Source organism: Kryptolebias marmoratus, linkage group LG13, assembly GCF_001649575.2.
Source record: "Kryptolebias marmoratus isolate JLee-2015 linkage group LG13, ASM164957v2, whole genome shotgun sequence".
Lineage (NCBI taxonomy): Eukaryota > Metazoa > Chordata > Actinopteri > Cyprinodontiformes > Rivulidae > Kryptolebias > Kryptolebias marmoratus.
The window spans coordinates 5,272,918-5,298,587 of record NC_051442.1 but is presented as its reverse complement, the minus strand read 5'-3'; the positions used below and the strand labels follow the sequence as shown (position 1 = coordinate 5,298,587).

General features: G+C 43.2%; 3 protein-coding genes and 2 non-coding genes across 6 annotated transcripts in view; 3 read left to right on the top strand and 2 right to left on the bottom strand.

Moving 5' to 3' along the window:
- Nucleotides 1-417, bottom strand: part of LOC108238048 — a 5,463-nt gene extending 5,046 nt beyond the window's left edge. Inside the window, exon 1 of the mRNA XM_017419855.3 lies at nt 320-417. The gene's annotated coding sequence lies outside the window, so the exon portion shown is untranslated. The remainder of the gene's footprint in view (nt 1-319) is intronic.
- Nucleotides 372-10,755, top strand: rabgef1 (RAB guanine nucleotide exchange factor (GEF) 1). The gene is made up of 9 exons (XM_017419863.3): nt 372-459; nt 2,488-2,679; nt 2,806-3,014; nt 4,663-4,829; nt 4,907-4,988; nt 5,111-5,243; nt 5,523-5,614; nt 6,329-6,585; nt 7,410-10,755. Exons 2-9 carry the CDS (start codon nt 2,501-2,503, stop codon nt 7,827-7,829), a joined length of 1,539 nt encoding a protein of 512 aa, XP_017275352.1. The 5' UTR covers nt 372-459; nt 2,488-2,500; the 3' UTR covers nt 7,830-10,755.
- A 1,199-nt stretch (nt 10,756-11,954) lies between these two features.
- Nucleotides 11,955-25,670, bottom strand: part of kcnj6 (potassium inwardly rectifying channel subfamily J member 6) — a 14,869-nt gene continuing 1,153 nt past the window's right edge. Inside the window, exons 1-3 of one of the 2 annotated variants that reach the window (XM_017419866.3) lie at nt 22,317-22,596; nt 16,139-17,057; nt 11,955-12,887 (exon numbers count right to left, since the gene is read on the bottom strand). In XM_017419866.3, coding sequence (XP_017275355.1) covers nt 12,535-12,887; nt 16,139-17,033 — 1,248 coding nt within the window. In that variant the 5' untranslated portion in view covers nt 17,034-17,057; nt 22,317-22,596 and the 3' untranslated portion in view covers nt 11,955-12,534. Of the gene's footprint in view, nt 12,888-16,138; nt 17,058-22,316; nt 22,597-25,670 lie in introns of those variants that run through there. The other variant, XM_017419864.3, reaches the window with a different exon arrangement.
- Nucleotides 18,031-18,121, top strand: trnar-ucu. Its single transcript is given in 2 exon segments — nt 18,031-18,067; nt 18,086-18,121. It is a non-coding gene; the product is annotated as a tRNA-Arg (tRNA).
- Nucleotides 18,985-19,071, top strand: trnar-ucu. The gene is given in 2 exon segments: nt 18,985-19,021; nt 19,036-19,071. It is a non-coding gene; the product is annotated as a tRNA-Arg (tRNA).

Here is a 25,670-nt window from a genome sequence, read left to right as displayed (position 1 = left end):
CATTTGGTATCATTGAAAAGCCCTAAATGTCCTCTGTAGATACCAAAAGGAGTTAATTCAGTAGTATGCAGTGGGTGGGAGATATTCAAGTTTACAAATGTCCTCTACAGAGGACAAATTTGAACTACTGGTAGTCAGGAGAATATAAGCATTCACACAATAAAGAGAAACAGGAAAACAATGGTGTGAATGCTTAAAAGCATTCACACAATAAAGAGAAACAGGAAAACAATGGTGTGAATGCTTAAAAGCATTCCTCAGTTTTGAATGCTTAAAAGCATTCACACAATAAGAACCGCTTTTGGGGGCTCGAGCTCACCGACGCGCCGCCGCGCTTCCTTGTTCCTGCGTGATGACGTCACCGTCCCATCCTTCGACGTTCGACGTACCCGGGGCAGAGAGACGCAGGGGAGGCGGATGAGGTTTGTTAGCCGCTAATGATCGGTGAAAACAGAACAGGTGAGTGCCGAAGCGGCGCTGCGGGCTCGGGACGGTGTTGAAAACGTAAAACAGGAGATATTAGAGGAGGAAAAATCATCCCGACTGCGTTATTTCCTCCGCAAATACTCTTAAAACCAAGCTACATCTGTTAGCCGCTCGACCTCCAGCGTTAATGAAGCTAAAACAGAGTAAATAACTGCAATCCTACATATTTAAAGACTGTATTGTGTCTTATTAAAGAGCAGGAGAGCAGCCTTTTTTTGTTCAGTGTGTATAAAAATAAATCGCATAAAGTGGCCTTTAAAGCCACCGGATCGCATTTAAACTGAACACCTGTGTGACTTTATGCTCCTTTAAATGTCACTAAAACACTAAACCAGACAATAATTTAGCAGTGATGACGTCAGCCATCATCTGCAGCTGTAAAACAGACCTGGATGTAATAACAGTTTTATAAAAACCCTCTTTTGTCTAATTAAAGCAGGAGGCTCAAATCTGAGGTTTTCTTTGGTTTATTTAGGGTGAATATAACCAAACCAGTCAACTGTGAGGATCTGATGGTTTTAAAAGTAGATTTAATGTTCAGCTTTGGCCTGTTTGGATTCAGTGGTAAATACACCATAATACACGTTTAGTTCAGCCTAATTCAATTCAGTTTATTTATTCAGTGCAGAGTCACAACAAAAGTCGTCTCAGGTCTCTGTGTATGTTATAAAAAGCCAATTAGTTAAAGTTATTTACCTAAAGAAACCAGGAGGTTGTATTGCATCTTCACTTGGACGCAGTCTCCCATCCTGAGCAGCTCGTTGGCGACAGTGGGGAGGAAAAACTCCCTTTTAACGGGCGGCCAGTTGCCTCGACCGGCTGGGGTTCGAGAGGACAGGACACAGACACAGAATGACTGGTCCAGGTGTGGTTTCTATAGCAAGAAAAACACAATAGAGCAGGAAAAGCCAGCAGCAGAGCGAGGAAATGAGGTCAGTTTATCCTCCAGCGGTCTGAGCATATAGCAGCAGGACTAAAGGAGAGCTCAGGAAACCCAAACCAACCCGAACCATAGGATTTATTAAAAAGGAAAGACTTAAAGTCAACGGGGTGTCAGCCTCACAGACAGAAACTGGAAGCTCTTCCTCCTGTTTTAGAAACTCCAGGAACCCCGAGTAAACCAGCAGTCTGAGAGCGAAGAGCTCTGTCAGGAAAACACGGAACAATAAGATCTTTAATATAAAATGGAGCCTGGTTGGTGAGAGCTTTGTTTTTTAGAAGTCAGATTTTAAATTATATTCTGAATTTAACTCTGAACTCTGGCAGCAGCTTTTTGGATCAACTGACGACGTACAGATAATACAGAATGACAACAGTTTGTTGTCATGTCCGTCATTTAAAGATTTCCCGCTCGTTTATACCTTTCATGTAACGCTCTGATTCTTAGGAAGCAGTAAAAACACGTCTGAAGAAGTGACTCGTGTTCGAGCCTGCGCTCCACGGCAGCAGTCGGTCAGGAATGTGACGATTTCACTGTTTGCTTGAAAACAAACACCTGCTGCCCGTCTGTGACGCAGGTTCAGCTCCTCAAACGGAAACAAAAACTTGGAACGTTTCGGCTGAAAACGGTCGAATGAGTCGGCCGTGCGGCGTTTAGCGTTCAGTTAGTGATCTAATGGTTCCACGTTAGCTCGGATTAAAAAAGGAAGCAGCATCTTTTACGAGCCGTAATCCTGCTTAGAGTGAAATTAGGCCGAATTATGAGTCGGGTTTAATCTATCAGAGGGACGTTTGATCCTCAGTTTCAGGCGGAGGCGGGCGATAATGTTTAGGACCTGACTGTTGCAGAAATACAGATTGTGTGAAGCATAAACAAAGTATTTCCAGAATAAATCGCTAATAAACGACAGATTAGAAAGAAACACAAACAATTATCACATCTAATCTGATAGATTAAGCAGATTTTCACACTTTAGAGGTAAAATTCCAGCCTTTTGGTACAAATATGGTGGAAATTTTGACCTAAATGTGGTTTCAATGTTTTTAATCTCTTGGTTCCAGGTCGGCCGGCATCATGAGTCAGCGGACGGAGCGGCGGGGGATACACGTGGACCAATCGGACCTGCTGTGCAAGAAGGGATGCGGTTACTACGGAAACGCGGCGTGGCAGGGCCTGTGCTCCAAGTGCTGGAGGGAGGAGTACCAGAGGGTGCGGCAGAAGCAGATCCAGGACGACTGGGCCTTGGCAGAAAAGTGAGACCTCGCTTCGGATCAAAGATGGCACCCAGCTGCTGCCGCCGCCTCGTCAAACCGCCGTCTTCGTTCAGATGAGCAGATGATGTCACCGCAAGGACGTCTAAACGCTGATCTTTTGTCCAGGTTGCAACGAGAGGAGGAGGCGGCGTACGCCAGCAGTCACGGGGCGCACCCCCAGTCCGCCGCCTCCACCGCGCAGCAGCAGCACCCTGGACACGCCTCCCTCGGACCCTTCTCCAAGTTCGAGGAGAAGAAGACCAACGAGAAGACGCGCAAAGTGACCACCGTCAAGAAGTTCTTCAGCCCCTCGTCGCGGACCGCCTCCAAGAAAGGTGCCGCTCGCCGCCTGGCTCAGAAAACTCGAGCGTCGGTGTTAGATTGTTTTTGACCTAACAAAATGGTCGCCATCACTCATGACTCAAATCAATTCACCTTAATGTCTTTAAAGTTTGTTTCTGAGGAGTCAGCACCTTTCCCGGGTTTTTCTTTAGACTTTAGCTGCTTTTTCGCTCTTTTTCAGTCCAGTTCTTTTAAACGTCTCAGCTGCAAAGTGTCCTCCAGAAGTCTGATGAGGCTGGACAATCAGGGGACAAGAGAAGAAATGTCAGGTTTAAAAATAAAAGAGCCTATTTACAGCAGACGAACAGGATCTGAAAGTCAGAAAAAAAAGTCCAACAAAGCCCCGAAACAGGAAACGAGAGCTGCATCAACCTTCGGCTGATCGTCTTTACAGGTTCAATTCAGCTGCAAACAAGCTGTGACAGGCAGATAAAGGTCCAAGTTAAAACTGGTTCTGTTCTGTCGACTCCCTTTGTGCCTGAATGATGCAAGACTTCAAAACGTTTCTCTAAAAGCGAGGAGAAAAAGCAGCAAATGTTCAAAAGAGAACTCTGAGAGTTACTCGTTTTGTACTCGGACACCGGAGGGCGGCGAGTCGTCCCCTTCAGAGACGCAGAAGTTTGTTTCCTGTGTGACTCTGCAGAGGATCGGCCAAGCGTCTCACCCAGGTCCAGCTGGTACCTGCTGGTACCTGCTGGTACCCGCCGGGCGTATTCGGTCCCGAAAAACAAGTGCGGTCGAATCGATTTGAGTCCGATCGCACAGACAATGAGAGGGACGATTCAGAGGAAGTCGGGCTTGAAGATAGTTAGAAAAAAAAGAGCATTTTCTGCAGGAACCCTGTGAAGAATCTGGAACTGAACTGTAAAAGTTAAAACAAGCAGAAAAAAAGCAAATATTATCAAAACAGCAAAGAAAAATGAGCAAAGCTACGATGGAAGCAAAAGCAGCCAAAACTGTAGCTGCAAAAAAAGCTTAAACTGGCAAAACCGTGACTGAAAGCAAACTAGAAAAAACTAAAACTAAAAATGGCTAAATAAACATAGATAATATACAAAATAGGAAAACAGAAGCTAAAATGACCAAAACCAAAGCTAAAATAAGTAAAACCACAGTTTAAAGTAGGTCAGAACTGAAATTAATAGGCACTGAAGAGATCTTTATTCATTTCTTTGTAAATAAAGTTAAATAACGGCGGCTCCAGATGGAGATGAAGAGTTCGATATAAGGAAGGTTAAAACAGCACAAAGTGTTCTGACGTAGTTTGATTGGGGGAAAACTGTTTGATAAAATAAAACCAGGAACAGTGAGTCGTCTAAAAGCAGAACCAGAGCTTTGAAACGATGAACTGAGGGGGCTTTGACAAACAAACGTCACCCAAAAAACCCCCAGCGTCCAAAAGTCTGAAGGTTTTTACACGCATAAAAATCTCCAAGTCAACCCTGGACGACGGACGACTTTTAAGCCGCATCGAAAAGTAACTTTCAGACATTTTAAAGAAACTCGTCTGAGGGCGAATCGGAGTTTCGTACGGGGAAATCACCTCCCGGTTCTTTCAGCCTGGGTGGGATCGGGAGAAAACGGGAATTATTGGGTTAAATGTGGACAAGTAACCAAAGCTGCTCGGTCCTCTCTCCTCAGAAGCCCAGGAGGGGAAGACAACCAGTCCCTCCATTAGCCGTCACGCTAGTTTTGATACGGACCAAGTGTCCAAAGACTTCGTGGACTTCTTGAAGAACCTCCACAAGCCCGGCCGGGAGATCCACAAGCAGTGCCGGGCCTTCCTCGTGAACATGTCCAGTAAGAAGGTACGCTGCCTTCAAGAGCGTTGGTTTTTCAGCCTTCGTGGTCAAAGTAACCCTCGCTGCTCTGTTGGCTCTGACAGGACCTGGGCGCCGACGAGCTGTCCGAGTGCGTCCAGGACTTCTACCAGAACATGGCCGACCGCTTGATGAGTCACTTCAAAGGTTAGTTTGGAAAAACCAAAAACGGTTTCAGCGCCGTTCAACAGCTCTGTTTCCAATAACCCGGCCCGTAAGCACCACAAGATGGCGGCAGCAGCAGCTTCTCATCACTGTGTGTCCGTTAGGCTCCTCGGAGTCTGTGGAGCAGGTGATGGACCAAGTGGAGAAGTACATCATGACCCGTTTGTATAAGAGCGTCTTCTGTCCGGAAACCACCGACGACGAGAAGAAGGACTTGGCTACGCAGAACCGAATAAGGTGGGGCCTTGGCTAACACACTCACACACACACACACACACTCTCTGCACGGCGTTCGTCTCTAATCTTCATCCGTCTGCGAAAACTTCTGTCTGAGTCGCCGCAGCTGATTACACAACAGCCATTTTTAGCCGAGTCCTTCGTGTGAACGCGCAGCGGCAGCAGCTGGCTGCACGTGTCCCACGAGGGGAAGAACGGCCGTAAACGAACGCGCACGCTGGCGTCAAACGCTGACATCACGGAGACTACCTTCTCACGAAGCCGGTGTTTGTGTTGCAGGGCTCTGCACTGGGTGACCATCCAGATGCTCTGCGTGTCCATGGATGAGGAAGTCCCTGAAGTGTCCGAGAACGTGGTCAAAGCAATAACAGGTGGGGGAAAAGATTGAACTCACCACGTAATCCAGGATTTACGCCACGCAGGCAACGATGCTGCAAAAACAGTCATTATTAGAAATATCTACACAAAATCTACAGTTCTGGTTCTGAAACTACTAAATGTTCATGCTGCTCTTCGTTTGCTGTTTTGAATTGACCAAAAATATACATTTTATCAGGATTAAAGGTCGGTTAATTATGTTAACATGAGCTAATGTTGGAAGTACTGGCCAAAAGTTCATCTTATTTCATTTTTTATAGGTTGTATTGTTTGCCTTTTCTTTGAAATGATCATATTGACTCAAGTCTTTGCATCAAATGCTTTAAAACGCTTCAGAAAAAGGCAAGTTTTCTTTTGTAACATGACTTCCACGTCCTGCAGCTCAGTGTTTCTAGCTTTGCGTCACGGAGGAGCGAGACAACAAGCATTTAAAAAAAACTACGGTGGCCCCCGAAGTGCAAACCACTAAACCACGATGACATTAACCGAGCGGAAGAGGTACCGGTGGGAAACATGGATGACGGAAGTTAGTCCGAGACACTGGACACACTCGGGACTGATCGCAAAATTTCTGGTTCAAAAGCCAAACAGCGCCGTCGTCCATGTTTCTCTTCCGGTTGGTTAATGTCGTCGTGGTTTAGTGATTTGCGCTTCAGCTCGGGTTGCGTGGACTCTTGATTCAACCTTTGTGTCTCTGTCCCATCCAGATATCATCAAGATGGACTCAAAGAAGGTTCCTCGGGACAAACTCGCTTGCGTCACGCGCTGCAGCAAACACATATTCAGCGCCATCCGCATCACCAAGAACGAGCCGGCCTCCGCCGACGACTTCCTCCCGGCGCTCATCTACATCGTGCTCAAGGCCAACCCTCCGCGACTTCAGTCCAACATCCAGTACATCACCCGGTTCTGTAACCCCAGCAGGCTGATGACCGGAGAGGACGGATACTACTTCACCAACCTGGTCTGGTCTTTGTTCCTCGTCCCAATTCAGTTCTCAACCAAGTCACTTTGAGCTTAAAGGTGCATTCACACCTGCCCCGTTCAGTCCGCTTTAATCGAACTCAGAAAGTCCAGTTCAAACTCTGTCTCGGTCTTGGTTCGGCTGAAGTGAACTCTGGCGCGGTTCGAATGCGTATGTGAACGCAAGCGGACCGGAGACCGCTCCAAAAGCAGGAAATGGACTACAGCGCAGGGCCTTCTGGGTAAATATGACCAAAACAAACGAGTGTTTCTCCCACTAGAGGGAGAAATGACTCGTGGTCAGACGTGCAGACAGAACAAAAATCCTAAAACCGCTCAAATTTGACGCCACTCCATTTTTTTTCCTTTTCCATCAGAAGGAAGTTGCGCTCGGTGTCTTCTTCAGAGGTTTTCGTGTCGATTCCTTCAGTAGTTCTTGGTGCGGCGCCACCACAGTCAAGGCGAGGAACAGGTCGCTCAAAGGGTTTGGCCCGATTGACTTGGTGCAGCGTGAATGAGAACCACACCGGCTGAAAATGGAACAAATGTTGACATTTTGGTCCCCAATCGAACCGAGTCCACCGGACTATCAGGTGTGAATGCAGCCTAAATGACCTGTGGAAGGTTATCCTTCAGAGCTCTTTGGTAGGGTACATTGTATCACATTAACAAAATTTGCAAAAAGCAATAAAAACAAAACATTCCCCATAAACAAGAATGGGATTTTGGTAAATCCAACCGTCTTTGAAGCTCCACAGCTCAGACGTCATTTAAAGTTTATTTCCTAACATGATATTTATGCCTGTTTGTTTTTTTTTTTTTTAGTGCTGCGCTGTGGCCTTCATTGAGAAGTTGGACGCTCAGTCTCTCAACCTTTCCCCGGAGGAATTCGAGCGCTACATGTCCGGTCAAGCTTCGCCGCGCTCCCTCAGCTCAGAGGGCGAGTGGCCGCACGCCGCCCCGGGAGTCGGCGCTCCCGCCACCAACCCTGTCCTGAGCCAGCTCAACCACAACCTGGAGCTGCTGTCGGGCCTCTGCAGCCGCCAGGAGGCCCTGATGGAGGCCGCTCAGAGCCTCCAGGCCGATCTCCTCTCCTGGTCTGAAAGTGTGCAGCAGGAAGTGCACGACATCTTGGAGAAATATCCCCTGGAGGTTACGCCCGCCAAGGTTTCCGCCATCGACTCCAACAACACGAACAACGAGAACCTGCCGTCACCCATCAAACCCCAGGTGTTCGCCGGGTAACGGAGCTGACCCAAGTCCACTGTCTTAGGTCGGTCGGCCTTTGTGCTGAGTTTTAATTATTAACAAAACATGAACAAATATCTTGAGTTGTTACAACCTCTCATCTGCACCTTAGGAGCCTCATAACGGCAACAACTAACTCATTTCACTGTAAACTTGTAGGTTTGGTCAATGTCTTTCATATCAAGCGTAATGAATTTACATTTTTTCTCCTCGCTATAAGATTTGGCGAATTCACAAGTTCAACAGGGAGTTCGTGAGTCCGTGAAAGACGAAGCTTTAATATTGAGCTACAGCGCATCATTTAAAATATATATATACATAACACACGTTTTAAATTTTTTTAGAAGTTTAAAGAAAATACAGTTGAACAAATTTAGGGAAATACGTACAGAAATTTCCTGGTTCTTTAGTGATCAAGCTGAAAACATTTCAATAAAACACAAGGTAATATTAGTGAATTTTCACTATAGCTAACGAGATAAGAAGCTTATAGATGGGTACTACAAACTAACACTGAAAGATATTTTTAGATATTATTAAAAAAATTTAGACAAGCTAATTAAACCAACAGCGTTTCCATCTACTGTTAAATTAGCTAACATTAACCGTTAGCTAGCTTAATACACAGAAACAAGCTAACAGGCTCGTGTTGCTTATTTTAAATCGCTAATACGTGATTTTTGACAAAAGATTGAAGCTAAAACCTTCTACCCACTTCACACATCATTACATTTTACCTTTTTTTGCAGTTTCTTTGTTTTACGTCAATATAAATAAATATAATAATCACTTTTAGCAAGATTTTAACCACTGTTCAGGTCCTAAATCTGTACATTAGCATTAGTGGCTAACAGTACTAGCTTTTTTAAAATCTAAAATGATTTTAAAAAATACAGTTGTTCAAATTTAAGGTAATATTTATGAAAACATCCCTGTTTTGATCAAGCTAAAAAGCTTAGATAGGGTAATATTTAGTGAATTTTCTGCCTCGCTTACAAGATAACTTTTAGCACGAGGTGAAACACAGTTTAAGTCGTATTAGCATCTGTGGCTAACACTGAGCGACTTTTTATTTTTTAATCTAAGCAGATATTTCAAAACATTAAGGGAAAATATTTACAGAAACTTCACAGTTGTTTAGTGATCAAGCTAAAAAGACTGGATAAGTCAATAAACTGCTGTCTACCTAACAAGATGGCTTCAGTAGCAATTAAAAACAACAAACTTGTTGTTTATTTTAAATTGCTAACATGATTTTTGATAAAACTCTGAAACTAACACTTTACATTTCACCTTTTATGCAGTTTCCTAATTTAATTTCACTTTTAACAAGAAAAAAAAACACTTTTAACAGGAGTTGAAACACAAAACTGTACTGTACGTTAGCATCTGTAGCTAACGGTGAGCAACTAATTTTTAATCTAAATAGGTACTTCAAAACGTTTAGAGTAAAAAAAGTTGTAAATATTCTTTACAGAGACTTTGCAGTTCTTTAATGATCAACCTGAAAAGCATAATTATATATATTACAGGGTAAAATTTAGTGAATTAGCTCTTTAGCTAACAACTGATAGCTAACACTAACGTTAGCTTCACTAAGAAACAAAAACAACCGGCTTGTGCTGCTTATTTTAAATTGCTAACACGTGATTTATTTTTTTTTACCTAACTCCAAAGCTACCTGATCAGTTTGTGTCGTTACTTTTCAGTTTCTTAATTTTATTTAACTTTTAATCATTTTATCACCCAATCAGGCTGAATGGAGTTGAAGCACGGTTAGCATCTGCAGCTAGCAGGCACGATTTTTACTCTTTCTTTAATTATTTTAGCTTTAGGTACCTAAAAAAGCTCACTGGAAGGCAAACTAAAAGAACTTATTAATAATTCACTCTTGTTTCTTTTCGTAGTTTGTCTTTTAGACGAGTTACACAAATCCAGCTCCAACAAATAACGGTAGAAACTAAACTAATTATTGAATTTACTGTAAAATATCAACTTAAAGAGATGTTATTACTTTACTGTGTTTTCAGAATATGCTGTATTTATAAAACTCACCTCTGCAGTGAATCAAGAGAAGCTAGCTTGCATAAAAATCGAATAAAACAATAATGTTTGTTAAATAGCATAATGTAAAACAGGCCAGTTTTGTCTGATTGCCTTTGAAACTACTGCTGGTTCTTTGTTTGGGTTTTTTTTGTTTGTTTTTTTTTGGTTGTTGTCAACAAGATTTTTATTTTAGTGACTAGAAAAGGGCAGTCTGAACATATAAAAGCCTCTAAGATGATTTAATTTACTGTACATTTCTATTTTTACTGCGGAAAGCAGTTTATCTTAAGATTAGGTACATTATGGAGAGCTGAAATATTAATAAATATTATTAATAGAGTCATCAAAACTCAATTGAAGGTAAAAATTGTTGTTTTTTTTTTGTTGTTTTCTTTATCGATGCTATGGAAACCTGCTGCTTAATTATTAGTAGTAAAAAAACTACCTGAAGCATCAAATGTGTTATTCACTGATGGAAATGGTCTGTATCATTTTTCTTCATTTAAAAGTAATGTTTGTGAAAACCAAAATACCTAAAATCTGTTTTAGAAAAACGTTGTGATTAACCCTAAAAAGAACAATACTGTAGTACTACGCTTTCAAATATCTTCTGAATGTAAAATAAGCTTAAACCTAATAAACTAACAGTGTTGTTTTAAAATACTAAACTAAAACGTGCCCTTTAAACTGAAGCATTTAATGCTTTTTTTGTTAACTCAAAAAAAAAAAGTTAAACATGATAATTATTAAACTGTATAACACTGAAAAAATTGAAATGGCATAATTGGTATTTAAAGATTGGATTTGATGAATAATGCTAAATGTTTTAAGTTTATGTTATTGAATAAAACGTGACTGAAATAAATAAATTAAACTATTTTGTTCCAGCTCCTCATTTCTGCCTCTTTTCTCTGAATTTCATCGTCGATTAAATCCCATTTTCACGTTTAATAAGTGAAAAACTCCTTTAGTTTGTGGATTTCTGGAGCTTTGGATTTGGCAGTATTGTCTTTGTTGTCGAGCCCTCGGCGACCCGACCGCACCTGTGCTCGTTATTTTGGGCTTCTTCACGACAAACAACCTTTTTGTTTTGTCCGTTGCACCTGTAGATGTTTTGAAGTCCATCAGTGGCGTCTTTTGTCCTCGGATCGCCCTCGTTGCTCTGAGTCATGATGAAAACAAATGAAATAAATAAAACAGGGACGCTTTTTTTACGATTGACTTTTATCGGTGCGATTCGAGATTTAACCACCTTTGACAACAATAATTCGAAGTAACGATTGTTTTCAGTATCAGTTGTGTAAGAATTAAGAACCTCTCTTATTTCCAGTGTTGGCTAACATTATTTTAAAAGAATTAAAGTCAAATTAGGCTGTATTAACCCTTTAGCACCATAATAATAGATATATTTATCTATTATCAGAGGAGCGCTCCGGAGAAGCCGTCAGAATACAACTTTAGCGCTCCGGACACGAGTTGGAGATGCCTGCAACACAATTTAGACTCCCATGACGACGAAAACGTGTTTTTCGAACATGTTCAAAACTCAATTGACAAGACTGCCAGCCTCTGCAACTCACGTGAGGAAACAGAGAACCTTCTGCCACAGTTTCGAGACTCTTCCAAATGTTCTCCGTTTAGTCGCTAGCAGTCACACCTTTTGAATTAAACTCTCCAAAGTCAGGTCATTCAAAGCGCTACCTGCAACAGGTAAGATATTAATTGTTCATAACCTTTAAACGTTCCACTTCAAAGGATCTAAATTATCCCTTTAAGCAGTTATCATAAAAAAAACAAACAAAATGTCTCATGAGGTGCATAATAAGCAACTTACTGTTTATTTATTGTTGATTTTTAGGTGACACGTGAGGGATTTCTGGAGACTAAAGAAATCAACTACCATTCTCCATCAATCGATAGGTCTCCGATGTGCAAAAAAGTGACAAAATGCAGTTTTAAAGGGCCATTTGTCTGAAGTCGGTCAGCTGTATACAGCGAGTCATGGCTTCGTATGGTACTACCAGAAAACAAACACTTAACGTTCGGGGAAGAATTTGTCATTGGTTTAAACTAGAGTTTGCATCCATTGAAACGTACGTTTTTGTTTTTTTTTTTTCTCCTCGTGACGTCATTGTCGTACCAGCGTATATACAGAGTACAAGATAAATGAACTGCAGATAAAGTTTATACATGCGTAGATATAGTTCTGAAAAACAAGTAACGAAAGCTTTATACATACAGTAAGGCATGGAGTATGTACAGAACTAACCTAAAGGTTATTAGTATCAAACATCATTTAAATATTCACACAGCAACAAAACAAAGAATCCAAAACTGTTTATAGTATGTACAAAAATACTTATGCAAATGCCCCTAGGAATATCTGAATAGAAAAAATAATAGGAATCTTGTCAGGAGGACATCACATTATATCTGAAACATGCACTTTCCTCAGAGGGTTTCCAGACCACATGTCTCTATGTTTACGTGTTTTCGGGGGGGGGGGTGTGAGTGAGAATCACTGAGAAAAAGCGGTTCTACGTGAAGGATTACTTGGTCTACTGTGCTCCTTGGTCCTCGTGGTGTGGTCTTCCCCAGCAGGCGGTCTACAGTACGTAAAAACCAGCGAGCTTCGCCGTTCGCCGCTCAGCACTCGCTACACTTTGGACTCGCTCTCCAAGTTGGCGATGTCCCCATTCCGCTCGGCCATCTGACCCTTGTCCCCGTTGTCCGGGTTGGTTTTGGTCTCCTGGCCCTCCTGCTCGGACTCGGGCAGCCCCTGCTGGCTCAGCTTGCTGGCCAGCGACCAGGTGAGGGGTAAGCGGGCACGGCTGGCCATGTCCGCCAGCTCTTTGGCACTGCAGGTGGGTGTGTTCGTCTCGTAGATTTCGTGGAAACTGTTGTAGTCCACCTCGTAGAAGCCGTCCTCCAGCGTCAGGACGGGCATGAAGCGGTAGCCCCATTTAATCTCGCTGCTGACGTAGGAGCTCCTGGCCTGGCAGGTCATCCCTGGAGACACAACGTGAAGGATTAAAAGCTGAAACCTGTCTCTCCGTCCCAAAAACACCTAAAAAAACCTTTAATTTCCACTCATCTCATTAACACACAGACACCCTTAACTCCTCCAAGATACAAACATAATCATGCTTTAATTTTATTAAGATTTCAAGGAATTGATTGATGAATTTTAATGGCATTAATAATTCTCTGACTTTTCATCCAACACCACCATCCAGTCGAAAGTCTGATTCTGTGGTTTCGATACCAAGAACAACTTTCACCGTTTGATAGAAACCAAAGGAATAAACATCACTAATCGTTGTGTTGGGGAACCAACAGAGGAACGGCGTTCTTTCCCGGAATAAGAATGAAACTCCACGGCAGCGTCACTGTGAGCATCCTGTCACGCTGATGTTAGCATTTAGGTCAAAGCATCGCTGTGTCCAAGTCGGCTTTTAAGAGCAGGTGCACGGTTTTAAAGTCCGCCTTCGAACGACAGTCAGGAGCCTCCGTCAACCCCCCGACTGATGGACAGCGAGGATGTTCTCCTCTGCAGCACAGGCTGCGTTCAGTTTCAAAACAATGGATTTTCTGTCATTAAAAAAGAGAAAAACTTAACTGTTTTACAAATTACAAACTGGCTTTAATGTCTCCTGGACAGCCTGAGTTTACAATGTGGTTTCATGGGGGGAAAAAGGACAATGTTTTGTTTTTCACAAGTAAAATATAGTTATGATACCGCATCAGGAATCTGATTTTAAATAGTTTCATGAATTATTTAGACATCGGCTCCCTGTCAAATTCAGAATATAATTTAAAATCTTACTTCTAACACGCAAAGCTCTCACCAACCCAGGTCCATCTTATATTAAAGATCGTATTGTTCCGTGTTTTCCTAACAGAGCAGTTCGCTCTCAGACGGCAGGTTTACTCGGGGTTCCTAGATTTTCTAAAAGAAAAAAACAGAGCTTTCAGTTATCAGGCTCCTCTCTTGTGGAACCAACTTCCAGTTTCTATTTGAGAGGCTGACACCCTGTCGACTTTTAAGACTTTCCTTTTTAATAAATCCTATAGTTCGGGTTGGTTTGGGTTTCCTGAGCTCTCCTTTAGCTCTGCTGCTATAGGCTCAGACCGCTGGAGGACAAACTGATCACGTTTCCTCGCTCTGCTGCTGTCTCTACCTGCTCTACTTTAATTATTTCTACCATTAACATGTTTTTTTATTTTTTTGCTTTAGAAACCACACCTGGACCGGTCATTCTGTGTCTGTCTTTTTCCTGTCCTCTCAAACCCCAGCCGGTCGAGGCAGATGTCCACCCATCCTGAGCCTGGTTCTGGTTCTGCTGGTTCCCGTTAAAAAGGGAGTTTTTCCTCCCCACTGTCGCCAACGTACTGCTCAGGCTGAGAGACTGAGACGAAGTGAAGATTCAACGCAACCCGCTGGTTTCTTTAGATAGATAACTTTTACTAAATGTGTTTTATAACGCCTGAAGGTTTTTATACAGAGCCCTGAGACCACTTTTGTTCTAACTTAGTTTTATATAAATAAACTGAATTAATTTAAGTAGATATAAGTTTAAATAACCCTGTAGAAACAGAATAACAGCAAATCAGAGCAGGATTTAAATTTCCTCCTTTTTCAAACGACTCCAGCTGAAACCGTTTTCTTCCAGTTAGAGCGAAACGTTAAATGAGTTGTTTTTCTGCACCCCGTCTCTTCTGCGTGACTCAGTCGTTCATGTTGTCACCAGTTTCTCGGTGGAACAATGGCCCTGTTGCTGCATGTAATCGCAGCAGCTCAACATGTCAGGATTTGGGTTTTTGTGTTCAGTTTATTGCTTTCATTGTCTTCATGTTTGGAGTTTATCGTTTGTTTTTATTCAGTTATCTGTGTTAGCCTTGTCTTAGTTCAGTTCTTGTTCCTCGTGTCTTTGTTTCCGGTCATCATTCACCTCTCCTCAGTCAGTCTCTCGTTTTCCTTAATAATTTGTCCTGAAAACAGAAGATCGTTGTCAATCGCTCTCATCTATGGTTCAGTTTATTCTGCATGATAAACTCCACTCTCCTATCACAGTTTCCATACTGTCTGGGACCTAAAAACAATCTTTTTTTTTCACAGTTAGTAAACTGTTAATCATTTTCCAGCAGCAGCATTTTGACGTTAATTAGCGGCTCGTTGGCTCAGCTGTCTGCAGGAAACAGAATCCTCTGTTAAAAACTCCAGCAGCTGCTTCACAACACGCCGCTCACTCGTTACGTAACCGTTTCATTTTGGTTTTACCGAAGCGGTCGGACAAACGTCTGCACGTCAGAGATTTTGGAGCTGTTTTATCTGAAAACGCGGACGTGGTCATCCTGCAGCTGTGCCCTCCAGATCCTCTCTTACTTTTGCTTTTACAACAAAAAAAAAACAACATTTCTTTATTTCCCAGTCTCTGTCTGTTTGAGAGGATGAAAGTGTGTATTATTAGAGTCTGATTTTAAATTTAGATTCGTCTGTGCTGCCTATAGTTGCGAGCGACCTCAGTAAAAAAAAAAAAAAAAGAACATTTTGTTTTTGCTGTTATGTGACCAAACTAAAGCGCAGCACGTTTTTTTTCCAAAGTGTCCTAAAATGATCTAGGATGAAAAGATTACCTGGAAACCTCATCTGCAGCTGGGATCAGACCTTTACACGCACTCATCATGAGCCATGGGCCACCCACAACAAGCAGAACGGTGGCCCACCGTTCTGCTTGTTGTGGATGTTTCTCTGCTGTGACACATCTGATCTTAATCACCGATTGATTACCAGGCTTCTGCAGAACTTGAAGACCTGCTAAAGAGCAGAGAAACCCCTAAAACCTGCAGGATGGTGGCCCTCCAGGACAAGGACTGGTCACCGCTGCTCTAGAGGTCAAATATCATCCAGAATGCTACCAGAAGCTTGATGACGGACACAAAAAGCCTTTGGTTAAGCTGCAACTTGCTAAGGGACAGTGGATCTGCTGTATCCATGTTGTTGACCCTCTTTGGATCAGAAATAATCCAGAATAACTTCAAACTTGTGCACCAAATCATTGTTTTTAAAAGTCATCGGAGCTGTGTCGTATCATGACTCCACCCTGGAATAAGAACGGTTCAATTAAATCATTAAAAGCTCAAAATTAATGTAACATTTACGCCCCCCCGATGAGTGGATGGGTGTGAAAACTCACCGAATTATTTAATCCAGAAAAGCGTCAACCTTTGACCCGAAAGTCTCGGCTGTGAAAACTCACCTGTGGCCTCCACCATCCCCTCCAGGATCACAACTATCTCCAGCTCCTCCTTGGCCAGGTGGGCTTGTGAAATCTCCCAGAAGGGGCTGTGCTGGTTTATCTCGTGGCAGATGATGAGCGGCGACACGAGGAAGAGCCTGTCGTCTCCCGTGTTGTAGCCCACGTTCATGTCCGTCTGGTTCAGGGGGATGAACTCCCCCTCCTTGGTCTGCTTAGACTTGATCAGCTTGGCTCTGATCGAAGCCTCGACGATGTGCGAGTTTCGGAGGTCCCCGACTCTGAACATCAGGCACAGCCGCCCGTCTCTCATGGAGATGACGGCGTTGGTGGAAAACACTAGTGTCTCAGCTCGTTTCTTGGGCTGCGAGATCTTAACAAACATGCAACCCACCATGAAGGCATTCACGATAGATCCCAGCACCGACTGGACTAAAAGCAGAACGATCCCCTCGGGGCATTTGTCTGTGATGACTCTATATCCATAACCAATGGTGGTTTCCGTCTCAATGGAGAACAGAAAAGCTGACACAAACCCATTGAGGTTATTGACACATGGAGTCCACTGGTTATCTGCTAAATGTTCCAGGTCGCCTCGGAGGTAGGCGATAAGCCACCACATCAGGCCGAAGAACAGCCACGTCACCGTGTACACCAGCACGAAGATGAAGAGATTAAACCTCCATTTGAGATCGACCAGAGTGGTGAAAATGTCTGTCAGATAGCGATACGTCTCCCGAACGTTCCCGTGGTGGACGTTGCACTTGCCGTCCTTCTGGACGTAGCGCTGGATCTTCTTGGCCCGGTCTATTTCCGCCAGCTGCTTGGGCAGGTCCTCCCGGGCCTGCTTCGGCAGCTTGGGCTTCCTGACGGCTGGGCTCTCCACATCCTGCTCCATGGGGTTTGTCGTGTGGATTCAAGCCTGGAGGAAGACAAGCACAGGAGGTCACGCGGTGGACACTTTGCACCAGAACCACGGAAGCAGTTTAAACTTCATGCAGCGATGTACAAGGTCACATTTTTGGATTTCAATGACCATATAACTGACTAACCTTTGATGGCTGCCACAGCTAACCAACCTTAGCCAACACAAAAAATGGCTGCAACTCAAATATTGAGCTAAAATTTGATGTGGTAGTAGCTGAGAGTCACACAAATATCCCTCTGGAGAGGCTTTAAGGAGAAAGTAATCATTGGACACAGGTCTAGAACTGATTAACTTAATTCAAGATGGCCGCTGCAGGTAATCCACATTAGCCGACACAGGATTGTGCTACAATTCAGTTACTGAGCTGAAGTTTTATGTGGTAGTAGCTGAGAGTCTTTCACAAGAGCAAACAGGCAGTGTGAGATTCTGCAATATGCTGTGAGATATTATTATTATTCACAAGAAAAGATGGCCGTAGGTTAAAACGTCTGGCATGATAGGTGTGTGAAATACAGAGACTTTGTGGGATTTGCATATCGTCAGGTTAGAAACACCCAGAACTCACACAGATGTGTTGATGCTCGATGCTGGCAGTGATTGACGTTGCGTTTTTTTGCATTGCTGTCAGGGAGCGCGGCCCCTCCAGGAGGCGCCGGAGTGACTGACAGCCGAGAGAGAAACAGCGGAGATTAGCGCTCCTGAACTCCTCTCCGCTCCGGCAGCCACACTTCGCAGAACTCTAACTTTTTTTTCCTGCTGCGTTTACACCCCTTGTGCAAATAATGAGGGGAAAAACTGAGAAAAAATGAAAAAAATTCAAATCGTTTTGCTTGTGCCTGTCAATGAAATATCTCCTGAAACACTGGATGGATTTTATTGAAACGTTGATAAACTCATCTTTGAAATTGTACTCATCTAATTTTAGACCCTTTTGTATTTTTCCCATGGGTTACATCCACCAATGTAAGGCTCTGTGGCGCAACGGACAGCGCGTTGGACTTCTAGTTAGTATTGAGCAAGACATTCAAAGGTTGTGGGTTCGAGTCCCACCAGAGTCGTGGTTTATTGCGTCTTGTTGAACTATCACTTGTCTCTGTTCAACTTCTTGAACTCTTGCGATGCAACAGATGGCACATAGGATGTCTGGTGAGATGAGGTAAAACTGTTTTGTCCTTAGGGTGGACCCTGAGGACAAAACACCCAAACCCAAACTGAGCAGAGTGGTGTCTGCTGTTCAGTGCAGCGAAGAATGTTCAGAGAGACCAAACAACCTCGACCTCAAACAACACAGATGCATGGCTCAACACAGGAGAGCTGCCTCTTCTGGACAGGACTCAGCTGTCCACCTACACCTCAAGGATAAGGGACTCCTTTGAGGACCAAAATGTTTATCTTTTGGACTGAGAAGACAGATGGTTTGAGAGGAGGGTAAAGGAAGCCATCTTCCTTTAAACAGAGGAGGAGGTCTCAGATTCCAGCTTTCAAAAACATATAATGGAGCTTTAGGCCTGATCCCCAGTCAGTTTCACTCCAATCAACACCTGCACTCATGTGACCAGAGGGGCCCATCAGTGAGTCAGACAAACAAGGACCCTAAACGAGCCTCTGTTGTTAGGAGAGCGAGAACAATCTGCAAGCTATCCAGCTTAACATCACATCTCAGCTTTAAAAGCTCAACTCCACACTCTCTACTTCTGAACTGAGAAAGCTCCTCGGATGAGAAGCGAAACGTCTTCAACTACAGAATAGAAGTCCAGTTGTTTTTTGTTTTGTAACCTTTTTTGAATTTTTACCATGGCCTGGATGACTGAGAATCTACACCAGCATAAACTTTCAAAGGTTTCAGTTTAAAAACACTGAACCGTACTGCATAGCAATCTACCGGGTGTCTCTGATGCTTTTCTGTTTTCCACCAAGAGTGGGCTCTGTGGCACAACGGACAGCGCATTGGACTTCTAGTGCTAGTGAGGACATTCAAAGGTTGTGGGTTCGAGTCCCACCAGAGTCATAATATTATTAAGATTTTACTTATCTCATTTTAGCGAGCACCTTTGACACTTTTGCATTCTTCCCATGGGTAACCACCACCAACGGCTGGCTCTGTGGCCCAATGGATAGCGCATTGGACTTCTAGTTGCTACTAAAGAAGACATTCAAAGGTTGTGGGTTTGAGTCCCACCAGAGTTGTGTATATTACTGAATTGTCACAGAACGCTACTCAACAATGGATGAAGAATTAGGCAACATTTCAATACTTCATCTCAACATAACATGCATCTTTAACAGGTTTAAGAAAACCTGTGGAGATATTAAATAAACAGCAGAAAATGGATGGATAACAGCTGTGTCCTTGTCCCACAACAAGAACTACAGTGATGTGAGGGGTTAAAGGTCATAAAGACAGCTGAACAGAACTTCATAAAGTAAGAAACAACTGTTTTGTCCATATATGGTTAATGTATCCTTAAATTAAAGATTTACTGGATGCCAAATACAAAAACAGCTGAAGTGACTGAACACAGGTCAGACGATGACCTCACCGACAGGCCTTATGTAGGTCAGTCGAGCGGATTGAGCCGAGGGCTTTGTTTACACTGAGTGTGGACCCGCATTTGAAGAACTGCGTTCAGTTTATCTGGAAATCGACGTTGAGTTTGCTCCTTCAAACTGCACCCGACTGATGAAGTTCAAGATAAAGAAATGAAGTGCCTTTAATATAACGAGCTGGAAGAAAACACGAGCTGCGAGCCTCGTGAAACAGCAGCGGACCGAGCTGCTGTTTGTCGAACGTTGGAGCTCCTTCGGCTTTATGTAACACCTGAAACGTGCCAGCCCTCGTGTTTCACCACGGAGAGCGCTGAAGCTTACGCCGCCGCTCCGTCTGCGAGGAGCCGATCTGGAGGTGGCAGAAAGGGGACAAAGAAGAAATAAGAGCCGAAGTCCAATCCCCACCCCTTACTTTCAGCTCCTGCAGCGCCACGGGTTGACCTGAGACCGGATCCCGGATCCCAGATCCCAGCTCGAGCCGCCGCAGGGGCCTCCCTACCACTGGAGCAAATGGTTGTGCCGAAAGCCGCTCTGCTCTCCGTTCACTGGGGGGAATACTGTGAGCGTGAGCAGCAGCCGCTGGTTTCCGTGGCAACGCAACAGCTCGGTCTACAAAAGTGCTCGCAATATAGCAGGAATGCGCCGGCTGAGGCTGTGGCGTTGGGCAACGTTTTGTCCGTTTCATCTCGTTTCAGGAGGAACAATGTACCGAACCCGCCTTTGTGCACGGAGCTGCCATTCATCTAACATCTGCTTTGGGATTGTTTGTTTTTTGTGTCACGCTGAATATCCGTGAATAAAAACACAACAATACGTGGCCTGTTCAGACTGCGAGGGTGCTCGGGACTGAAGACGCACGACAAAATCGCGTCTCTTACGGTACAGCAAGAGACTACATGCGACCCGGGGCGGCAAAGTGTGCAAAAAACCCCAAAATAATTTCCTCTAAATGAGCTCGGACTAAAAGTGAATCCATAAAGACACCATCTATTGATCCGGGCAGCTAAAACAGCAGGCAGTTGTCCTAATCCATCTATAAATCTCAGTTTTCCAACAGGTCTGTCGTCAGAATTGATCCTTTTCCTTTCAGGATTTAACAACCTGCCTCCAAATCAAACTGCATCCTCCTGGGACCACATCTGTGGACATCACATTTTACTCGACATTCCTCGATTGTCATCAGGTCCCAATCAGCCCAAACGGCAAAGGAAGGTAGAGTCAAACCCAAATGTGCTTTTTTATTTTAGAAACTTGCCACTGATGTTCCAACAAATGAGTGGAAGTGATTCAGATCCCTCTGGACTCTTTAGATCGAACACCGTCCGGTGAGAGGAGTCACTCCCTCGCGCCGTTCATGACGTCACTTTTACATTTTGTTTTCACGGCCGAGGGTCATAAAACTGATCAAACATGACAGCGGAGCACGTTACGACCTTAGAAACGCACCGAGGATGAGAAGAAGGCAGCAGGAGGTGAACGGCATCTTACAGGAATTTCATTCAGAAATGACAAGAAATATTTGACAGATTTAAACTTTGGTTCAGTTTCTGCGCGGCAAGATGTTGGTTATTAGCTAGAAATCACTTCATTGGTCCTAAAACGCTACTTTAAACACATCAAACTGAGCTTTCTCTGCCTTTTTTTTTTGTTCAAACGACATCTTTAGGAGATCAGAACCTCATGTTTTATACAAGTAACAAGACAACTGAGCTTCTTGGACTTGTAGCCCCTCAGCAGAAGGAAGAAGCGGCGCCTGAAGTGGTTTGTAGTGACGGCCGCTCTCTGAAACAAAAGAACAACCTCCTCAGCCACGGCAGAAACCAAGAGCCTTTGTCTCGTTGTGATCACACCACAACAGGCTGCAAGTCGCAAAGGTCACGTTTAAAAAAAAACAGGCTCTTCGCTGAAGCGGCGGCTGCTTCCGAGCAGCTCGGGTTGGCGTTGCGTTCAGGTGCCTTTCAACGGTTCGAGAGAGGAGAACTGCAACGAAAAATCAGGAGAAGCAGAGGCAGCTTACGGCCAGGAGAAAAACATTCAAAGACCTTCAGGAAGAATGGAGACACCTTAAAAGAGAGACTGGATGCTGGATTAACCTTGAGGGTTGTTACGAGACAAAAGGAAAAACCAAAACCAAGAAGAGACGCGTGTCATCCACCGAGATATTCACGAGTGTCCAACTCAGATCATCTCCTGACGAGAAGGTTTCTTGGTCAAATAAATTATTTGTAAACTCGTGTCATCTCGCAAAAATGTGTTTATGTAAAATGTACGTATTATAAAAGACTCTCAGCTACTACCAGACCAAGTTTCAGCTCAACATCTGCAAAACCGACTGATTTAGGTCCATTTTGTCCAAGGTCTGTGGCGGCCATCTTGAAATAAACTAACCCCAAAAGTAAAACAGCTGAGGACGGATGTCCAGCGTTTACGATCTGGGAGTTTCAATGGTGGTTAACAAAGTTCAAAAACAAATCAAACGCTCAGAGAACGTGTCGGGGACGACTCTCAGCTACTACTGCAATAAATCTCAGCTCCAAGTCTGTAAAAGTCGTAGCTATTTTTGTGTTGGCTGAAGTCACTTAGCTGTGGCAGCCATCTTAAATGGTGTTGGCTCCAAAAGTTCCTTCTCAAACCTGCCCAGTGGTTCGTGAGATATTTTACTAACACAGCAGACAAACAAACACAGATGGGAGAAAACAATATTACCTTCGGCTGTAGCTCACCAGCAGCTCAGGCGGCACCGAGTGCAGCTCGGGCAAAAACAAACCCAACCTTTTCCCCTCAGAAAGTGTTAAAGCTGCTCATTAAGTCGCTGTCCGAATCACCAGAGGTTCCTGCAGACAGCAGATGGTGGTTCGAGTGCAACTAGGCTGAAAAACGCACCTCGCCTGCAGCAGAACGTGGTGCAAGCGGGCCTAATGTGTGGGCTGAACCGCGGTTCAAAGCAGAAATGTCACGGAAAAACCGTCCCTTTTTTCCTCCCATTCTGTCATCCGCCCCCCCCCCCTGCGATGAGGAGGCAGAGCTCCAACCAGGTAGCGCGGTCCAGATGTGGTCGAAAGCGAAGCGGCGGCCGCATGGGAGCGAGCGCTATTTTAAGGCACGCCGACAGCTGAGCACGGGCACCGAAGACATCAAATATCATTTTCAGCTCTTCGGAGTGTTTCTCCAGAGCTTCTGTGGGGCGAAATGACACTTTTTACCACACAATGAAAGGAAACCGTCCAAGTAATCCTTTAATTTAGCAACTGTTAGAAGGCGGTTTCAGCTGTCGGTTGTTTGCGGACTCTGTTCGGCGTAACGGGTCGGACTGAAGGTCTCCGAGTCGGGCTTTGGTTGGGAAATCAGCCCGGAGCTGTGAAAGTGAGGAGGACAAAAATAGCCCCTTTTTAGAAAGGGAGGAGGGCGGGGAGGGGGGCATGTGCCTCCGGTCCCGGTGGAAAATACACCCCTGCAGCCATCATACACGACTCACCCCCAAAACAAACGCTTCACCCCTCCTCTGCCACCGGTAATTTATGACGGGGGGCACAATCGTGTTACCAGCCTACAGACTGGGTCTCCTCCAGGAAAAATCCTTCTGGGAAACATCCACACAACGGGAGCCGTTGTAAAACGACCGCGTCACCCGCCGGACAAAACGAATCAGAGCCGGCGTGGCTCCATTCAGCGTGCCGGAATAAAAATGAAGCAATTCTGCTAATGAGATTGTGATCTTATCTGGTTTTATTAGGGATTAAAGACAGATTTATTGAGCTGATTAAATAAACAATCTGAAATCCCAAAGAGACTCGCTGGATATTGGATTTCTTTCATGCTTATCTGCACAGAGAAACAAAAAAACAAACAAACAAACTGTTAGTTATTATGAGGTTCACATTCAAAGCTTCCAGTGAACTTTGTTCTTCTTCTCTTGTTTTAATCTCCCACCTAAATCATCCTCTGTCTGCTCGTTTCAGACAATAAGCAACTTTTCAACACGTAAAACCGGCCTGCAGTTACAAAATTATTCGATTTGATATAATATGGATGAAAAAAATGTGATACAATAAAATACAGTGATCCGATCCGATCCGATCCGATCCGATTCTTTAAGATATGATACGATACAACAACACGATACGATATGATTAACTATGGTACGATACATCGATATGAAACCATACGATAAAATGTGATATAATATAACACACTGATATGATAAGATATATGAAACAACGATATAATATAATATGAAAGTATCTGATACACTACGATACGATAAAATATAACTCACTATCAGAATCAGATGTTGTTTTTTTAATTACTTTAAAAATACACTGAAATAAAAGCAGCATTTAGGTCCCGTCCACAGGGCGTAACGTAACGCCCGCCTTCAATATTTACTTCCGTTTCACTTTTAAAGCGTCCTGCAGCGTTTCTACAGTAACATATTTAAAATACCAGGAAATCAAAATGGTCACCTGGACCCGCCTCTTTTGACCAATTAGATCAGTTACAACTTTATTACTGAAATCCTCCTCACCAGAACAATAAATTGGACGGCACTGCCAAAAACATTTAAATTGTTACCTTTAACAAAAACACATTTGAATGTAGTCCGAGTGGTTCAAGAGCAGCATCTGAGTCGTTAACAGGTTAAAAAATAATCTTTTTGCAGAAGTTCTGCCTCTCATCCACAAAAACAAGTGATTTAAAAGTTTTTAACTTGTCCACTGAACCAAAACAACAACGGAGTCGAATTTATCGTTTAGTTTTTATCATCATTAAACGAGCTGAACTGAGAGGAAACTGTAAACGTCACAAAAACAAACAGAAAGCTGCTAAATGTTGCTTCTCTGTTTTTTTTTTACAGTCATCAATGTGGACATTATCACCACCTAGTGGTGTGGAATAGATACTACAGCGTGTTTATTAGAATGAGTGGATGAAGAATGAATTAGTTAAAAGAAATATCCGTAGTAGTCTGGACAGAGCCTTAGATGATTTATTAAAGTAAAACCTCAAGAAACACTGACTACAAACTAAAGAAACAGCTTAAAATGTCATCTAAAAAGAAGATATTTATATATATTTGATACAAATTAATATGAAGCAACACGCTTATGTTATAATATGAAACAAAAATATAAAATGATTCAATATAAAATCCTTTTTTGTCTTTTTAGCAAAGTTCTTCTGAAACTAAATGATCTGTTTTATAAATGAAGGTATTTTGACGGAATCACAAAACAGAACCTAAACACCGATTTACTGAAAAAAAAAAAAACAACTTTACTCATCAGACTTTCAAAACATTACTAAAACACCAACTTTTATAATCAATGCCCACAAACATGAAATGAAAACAGAAAATTAACTTTTATAACGAATCGTTTTGTCGACTGAGGCTTTTTTTCTGCAGCTTAAGTGAAGAAAAGCTCGATCCGATGGAAACAAACGAAAGGACGTTTAATTAAATGAATAAATCCGACTCATGCAGCAGAAAGAGCTCCGGCTGTGGTGAAAAAATAAATGAAAATATTGATTTTAGCCACAACTGAGTCCATAAAGACATTATCTCCTGATCCCGGTAACTAAAACAGCAGATAATCTTCCTTTAAATCCGTGTTTTTCATCAGAAATAACCCTTTGTCTTAAACTCCTTAGAAGTCACTCTGCCGGCTGCGTATAGGGAAATCCCTTCGTATAATGTTTGTAAAACCCTGGTGATTCTGCTGGTTTTAATGCCAGAGCTGTAGTTTTCGAACTTGTCTCCAGGCGACAAATCAGCTCAAAATTTCAACAAACTGCGACTCGTTTTTAAGCTTTTTTTTAAAACTAATAACTCTTTGTTCGCGTCACGACCTTTTCTGGGACATAAGATGAGAAAAAATGATTTTATTTTATTTTTTTCACCTTCAAAGACAGTTAAGTTGAAGCTAAGCTGCAGTTTTTGTAACTTTTCTTGTTTGAAGGGATGAATGAGGCGGTTTGGGGATAATTAATGAGATTAAAATTAAATAATTATAGTTTTTGGGGGGGATTTCTGAGGGTAACTTGTGTTTTTTTTTTAAGGGG